This window comes from Mytilus edulis, chromosome 4, assembly GCF_963676685.1.
Source record: "Mytilus edulis chromosome 4, xbMytEdul2.2, whole genome shotgun sequence".
NCBI lineage: Eukaryota > Metazoa > Mollusca > Bivalvia > Mytilida > Mytilidae > Mytilus > Mytilus edulis.
The window spans coordinates 59,301,299-59,308,826 of NC_092347.1; the positions used below are offsets into that span (position 1 = coordinate 59,301,299).

Sequence of the window (7,528 nt, forward strand, 5' to 3'; positions counted from 1 at the left end):
CTATTCCGCAAAACATACTAAAATATAACTACAACATGTTAAATATGGTATAAACATAGGGAAAACGGTACTATTACATTTTCCTAGCATTAGGTTGGCCTTTTGTTAGTCTGTTTCCCGGCCGTTATTGAAATTCTCAACAATATTTGTATATTCCGAAGGCATACTGAATGTTTTACGGAGGGGACCAACCTAGCCTTTTGTGTACCCAAGGCAGGTGAAGGAAGTCAAATTAGGAGCGCTGTGATTGGATGTAAGGGTACAATAAATTTTTTTAATTATCTATGAATAACTGCAGTGTGTATATTTACAATATAAATTTTAAAACCTATTGAAATATTTTCTAGAGAATTATTCAAAAGGCTTCCAAAATTTCATAAATTTGTTGTAAAATGACAGTGGGCATGGATAACATAAACAAGCTCTGTTTGAAATTGGTCATCGATACTATTTGGCTTCAATTTTTAAAATAGAATAGTAAAGTACTAACACCACACGTTTTAAACTGTTTTATCCAGGTTTTTATTATAAAAAAAGGTAAATTTAGGAATTGTTAGTATTGTCGCCTATGGCAGAATAAATAGTACCGTTTTCCCTATAAATGATTTCCATTGACATAATATTTATAACAATACCCGTTACTTCCGGTAAATGGTAAAAGCGAAAGTGAAAGTAACGTACAATTGATCAAAAGCAGTCGGTCAGAAAACACACGTTTTCTGTCATTCTGGAACATACCATATCAAAATGATTATACAATATATAGGCAATAATGAAATAAAATACACACATTTACTGCTATATTACATTATCGGCAATTCGTATATTTATCCTTTGATCTTAATTACTGCCTCATATTTTCAAGTATCAACGTACTGGCTGTATCACTGAAAATATTAGGCAATACATTGTGTGACGTCATAATTACCGATAAACAGAATAATAGGTAGTTTCGTTTTTGATACTGACTATATCATGTGGAATATCTTAACTCTTCCTAACGGGCTCGTCTAGATATTCCACATGATATAGTCAGCATCAAAAACGAAACTACCTATTATTTCATATATAACAAAAACTAAAGTTGATAGAAATACAGACAAAACCATGTAGACAATATCAATAAAAATTTAGGCACTGCTATCTGTCAAAATCGTCACAATATATTTGCACGAAATAAACAATTTACATTGTTGCTATTAGGAACCCTGTAAATGATGCCAGTCTGTTACCATGGAGTCGTTCTGTCTGTTTATTGCTGTTTGTTCTACGGGTCACTTCAATGATATCACCTTTCTTTAGTTCTAAAATCGCTTCCATGTCAGCAGTATTATAATTTTGTTGTGCAGTACTACGAGCGACTTCAATCCCGTTTTTGTTCATTTGCAGAAAAACATTATGATAAGATTGCGACATCCCAGTACTTCCGAAACGATACAATCCATCAAAAGGCGCAATGAATTTTCCTGTTTTCGGATTATAACCTTTACCTATATTAGTGTATACATGATCAAAAACTACTGTTTGACTAAACTCAAGGTCGAGATCTCTGGTTGAGATTGCGTAGAAAGCGATGATTCCTTGCTTAGTCCCATCTAAAGAGAAAGAAAACACATCAAAATAGACATTTAGTGGCAGTAATATATAAAAATATTTACTTTAGATTAAGACATATAATCGTCCGATTATAATGTTTTTTTGTCAATGGTATGAGGAAATAGCCATTATGTGGATAACTGGAAACAATTTACAACAATCCCATGATACTGGAAATTATGAGCAATATCAATCGTATACCGTTTTTATTGGTGCTGTTCATCATCTGGATCACAGTCACTGGAAGAACTGAAACAATAACCTGCACTGAGCAATTCTTTTTTTACGTTTTTTTATTTTATTTGATATTCACCGATAACCACTAAAACGAAGTTCATTGAATACTACAAAATAAAAACAACAGTTTATAAATTATATGTGTCCGACGCGTTTTCTAAATAAACCTTCATCAGGAACTCTCAAAGCAAAGAATGTATACGAAACAAATCAGTTGAAGAGCTACTTGACAAAAAAAGGACCTAATTTGTTTTGCTAAATTATATAGAGTTAAATAAATTAATGAATTTAAAAAGTAAAGTATCTTGATATCTAAAATGAAAAAAGTTTGCGTTTGCAATGTTGCAAATGGATGGATCCAACAGTGTGATCAAACATGTACCGAACTTGTAATAAAAGAAACAGGAACAAACGACAACCATTGAATTTCAGGTTGGTTTACTTGGAATAGCACATGCAAAATAGGGTGGTGCTAAGCATGTTTGTTGGAGCCAAACATTTCCCCCTAATCTTCGACAGTGGTGAACCGGTACAACATAAGAACAAACTACACAAATTAGTTGAAAAAGTGTTCATTATAGTTAAATGTGATTTACTGTATCTGCCTACAACACTGTAGTTTTCTTACAAGATTATAGTATCTTTCTTAAATGCTTATAGTAGGCAATGGATATTCTAATCTTAATATTGTAATGTTAATTTAGATTTCGAGGAATTAAACCACAGAAGAGCTAAATATCAAGTATGGTTCTGCATTGGTTTATGGTGGATACAAATGTAGCAAACTCCCCGGCAGTTCCAGTTCCGATCCGCATACGGGTCCGCAAACGGGTCCGCATACTACTATAGGGAAAACGGTACTATTTATTCTGCCATAGGCGACAATACTAACATTTTCTAAATTTACCAGTTTTTATAATAAAAACCTGGATAAAACAGTTATGTGGGGTGTTAGTTCTTCATTACTGTATTCTAAAAATTGAAGCCAAATAGTATCATGACCAATTTCCAACGGAGCTTGTTTATGTTATCCATGCCCACCGTCATTTTGCACCAAATTTATGAAATTTTGGAAGCCTTTTTGAATAATTCTCTAGAAAATATTTCAATAGGTTTTAAAATTTATATTGTAAATTTACACAATGCAGTTATTCATAGATAAATAAAAAAAATGTATTGTACCCTTACATCCAATCACAGCGCTTCTAAGTTGACTTCCTTCACCTGTCTTGGGTACACAAAAGGCCAACATAATGCTGGGAAAATGTAATACTACCGTTTTCCCTCTACATTAATAATGGAGTATAGGAAAATAGTTCCGGAACGGAAACGATCACTGTCCGGAGTTTGCAAATGTAGTTGTCTCATTTACAAGCATACCGAAGATCGTATTTTCAAATGTAAAAAATGAAAGAGAAAAAGGAGTAAGAGAGCACTGTTCCTGTTGTGAAATCACTTACCGTTAGACTTTTCGTTGCTTGTTGAATTCTTCGAGTCCCTCATGACATTCAATATCTCGTCTTTTGAATCTTTTATAAGCTGAGCTATTTCTAAAAGAAAACATGATACATTATCGTGCCATGATATGTTTGTGTATGTTTCCTAAACAATTTAATGGTATCATATATAGAGCCTGTGTTTTTCAAATCAATTATATCAAATCAAATATAACGGAATTTGATTAGACTGTCATCAAAGTGAGAGGTTTAGCGCTTTAAAACCAGGTTTAATCCACCATTTTCTACATTTGAAAATGCCTGTACCAAGTCAGGAATATGACAGTTCTTGTCCATTAGTTTTTGATGTGTTTTGTCATTTGATTTTGCCATGTGATTATAACTTTCCGATTGGATTTTCCTCTGAGTTCAGTATTTTTGTGATTTTACTTTTTATTGCGAAAGTTGATACAATATCAGTGAAGAAAACAATACATTTATTTGGTTTGCATGCTCATAAACCTAGAGACTGAAACACCAAGTTTTATCTCAATCCATCATTCAGTCCAAAATACAATGTGGACAAAATCAGGCTGTACATAGACTTGCCCTTTGGATAACAACACAATAAATAAAGGTTCCTCAGATCGTAGTGTTTTGCCTGCGATTGATGATGTCTGGGTAAAAGTGTAATTTGATCGCCAAAAAACTAAGTCAAAACATATAAGAAAATCTAATTCGAACATTATCTTTTATAATATATATCATAACTCTAAATATCATCACAACAATGTTAAATCTGCAAATTTGCGGAAGAAATTTTGTGTTGTTCTCTCGCTGGGATTCGAACTCATGCTATTGGGATATCGAGACAATACGAGACGAATAATTAAATGAAGGTTGAACTTAGTTATTGATGTCTATATAACTTTTATCCGAGGGGTTATCTGAACATATACTGCAAAAACATTTAGTCTACGTTTCATAAAGTTCCAGGGATGGTTGATAAAGATATTGATGTTGAAAAACAAATTAATCACAGACTGAACCTAAAAATTGACAATGAGCAAACAATGAATGTAAAATCGCTATATCTTCCCACATGCTCAGAAAAAGGTGAAATTTTAAGTATATCTCATGTATTATTTAGCGGATACGGAGTACTTATACATTTGTTATGATCATGATAACCCTGTATGTATGTATATGTGTTAATTGCCTTCATATTGAGTTACTGTTGACCTGTTGACACAGTTCATAAAAATGACGGTATTCTGCTTTATTTGCCAGCTTTTTTGTTTGGTATTCATGAGGTGATACTTTGAATTTAGTTTTGTAATAAGAAGGACAAATGTTTACTACTTTTGTGTCATGGATGGATAACCTGTGGGTTTTTTTCTATCAAAATATCTGATATGAGTTTGAGGAAGATTTATTCTAATTTCTTGGGCACTATTAACGGCAGTATGAAAAGGGAAGTTTCATGAAAACTGGCAAAGTTCATGATAAGGAGTTTACTTGTACGAGTTATAAATTCCGCTTTTTTTCGATTATCACTTGATAGTGACTTTTACGTTACTTGATGGCTATAATTACCCAAACCATTTCCACACCAGCTCCCTGAAGGCCTCTTTGAACGTGGTAGATTACAAGGCTACGTAAGTTAACACATAACATCAACAAATGTTAACACTAAAAGCCTTGATTAGTTCTAAATTCTGCATGTTTCAGAATTCAATCAATGAACAGCACACTACCAAGAGACAATTGAGGCAGTTTGTTCTATGTAAAACATCAATTCGGATACCATAAATTACAAATTAAATGAAATTAAATAAATAGTTCTTAGTGTTTCTATAGGTTCACACTAGAAGAAAATGGAAAACATCACTGTCACACTTACTAAAATTCTGGATATTCACTCTTCCTTTTTCTTGCCCTATCGAAAATAAAAGATAGCTCATTCCAATCGCGATTGAATATCCCAGAATTAATCCGCTGACTGTATATACCAACGTACGATTTCTGTTCCAAAATGTCTGTAATCCGCTCATGTTTGGTGCGTTGACAATAAACTATCTGTGAAGCTGAAATATGACTTCAAACGTTCATTCAATTAATCTGGTTTTTCCAAAAAAACAAGTACAACGTAAAGACAGACACAAAAAGTAATTAGAGTACTTTGTACTTCATATGTTTATATAATTTAAAGTAGTTTATAATATCAATTTCAAGTGCAAGAATGGTTGCTTTAATTTACACTCGACAATTTTCTTTATTATATGTGTATACTGTCTTTCTCGTTCTATATATTTCAACATGTACATGAATGTAAGATTATTTTCAGATAACTAGTATTCAGTTATTCAGTAACAATCCGGATTTTTAAGAATCGTCTAGAAGGGCATTTAGAACACAATCGCCAACATGTTTTCTATTACGGTAGCATATTTATAAAAAAAAAAATACAGTCATCTAACTTTTGAAAAAAATATCTCAATAATTTCCTTGCCCTTTCAAAAAATACTAAAATTGAAAAAAATGCCTCCTTTGTTAAAACAATTAGTAGAAAGGAAATGGATATTTTATAGTCTTGCAGTGGGATGGTTATAAAGAAATGGTTAATTGAAATTAATGTGTATTGAATTTTCTTCTCATGTAAGATTATATGCGAAACACAAGAACTTTCTATAAACTGGTACCTAATAAAAAAAAATAGAGGAAAATAAGAATACAAGCAATTTACAGATACTTGTGGTAAACAAGACAATACATTAAAAATCATAGATCACAATTATACAGATTTGTTACTTAAAACAGTATTAATTTTTTTCCGAGGGCGTAATAAAACGCAAGTATACCGATGTTTAGGTAATGCTAATGTCATACATTAAAGTATAAAACATCCAAACTATGAAATAGTAATTGCTTTTACCCCAAAGAGAATGATACGGATTTGTAGTTATCTATTGTTGTGCATATATCACTAGTCATACCGTTCCAATATCACACTATGCGGATGTTAGACTAACTTAAATTAGTTCGTGTTGTTTATTCTTTAGTTTTCTATGTTGTGTCATGTGTACTATTGTTTGTCTGTTTAATCTTTTCATTTTTAGCCATGGTGTTGTCAGTTTATTTTCGATTTGTGAGTTTGACTGTCCCTCTGGTATCTTTCGTCCCTCTCTTTTAAGTGACATGATTGATGTCAGACTAACATTAGTGGACATGTCTGACATTATACTAACATTAGTGGACATGTAAGATGCCAGCATATATTTGTGGACATATCTCATGTTAGACGAACATTAGTGAACATGTCTGATGTCAAACTAACATTTTTGGACATATCTGATGTCAGACTACCATTAATGGACTTGTCTGATGTCATACTAACATGAGTGGACATGTCTAATGACGGACTAACATTAGTGGACATGTATGATGTTAGACTAACGTCAGTGGACATACTAGTAGCTAATGTTAGACTTATTTGTCTTTTTGAATATTACTTTTACTGTTTAGTCTATTTTTGGTGATATCGATCTGTGTTTATACATCCCGTTATTGTGCTATGGTAATTTTTTGTTTTCTTGTCTTTCATGTTTATTAATGTGCTTTGTCTATATGCCCCCCGTTTTTGTTATTGTATTCTACAGGGTGATATTCGAATTTTTATCGTTTCAGTTACACTGGAAGCGGCATATTGTATCCAGTGCCTTTTCAAAGAGTGTTCTTAATACGAGCATTGTGCAAAAGATGATTTGTAATATTTTTCGATAAAAAAAAATAAACCCTTGTAAAAAGGGTTCACTTACCATTCTGTAAACACATTCTTAAATATCTTGAGGTAAAAAATCTTATCCTCATATTTAGGTTTACAGCTGTGAGTAGAGCTTAATATACCTTCTTTGGAAGAATGCATATATTTGGGGTTTTTTTTTCAAATTTTGCAACATAATACACGTTAAGAAACTCAAAACATAAATTTTTTAAAATGAATTTGTGTTGACATGAATAATCATTGATTCATGTTTTTTTCATATTTATACATAAGCTGATTTCAAAAATTAATTTATTCGAAATACTATGGATAAATTAACACAGAAACAGGTTACCTTAGCTGTAATTACTTCTGCTTTTTATTGGCCTGTTAAATTTATTTTACTTCAGTCTCTGAAGAAACTCGCGGCTTGTGTGGAAAATAATAAGCCTGGTACCTTTGGCAAGTTATACTTATAAAAAATATATAAACGTAG

General features: G+C 32.0%; 1 protein-coding gene across 1 annotated transcript; it reads right to left on the reverse strand.

The window, feature by feature from the left end:
• Nucleotides 1-1,040: 1,040 nt before the first annotated feature.
• LOC139520090 (complement C1q subcomponent subunit B-like) lies at nt 1,041-5,436 on the reverse strand. The gene is made up of 3 exons (XM_071312518.1): nt 5,173-5,436; nt 3,294-3,383; nt 1,041-1,595 (listed from the first exon to the last, which is right to left on the reverse strand). The coding sequence occupies exons 1-3, from the start codon at nt 5,321-5,323 to the stop codon at nt 1,186-1,188; spliced, it is 651 nt and encodes a 216-aa protein (XP_071168619.1). The 5' UTR covers nt 5,324-5,436; the 3' UTR covers nt 1,041-1,185.
• Nucleotides 5,437-7,528: the final 2,092 nt, after the last annotated feature.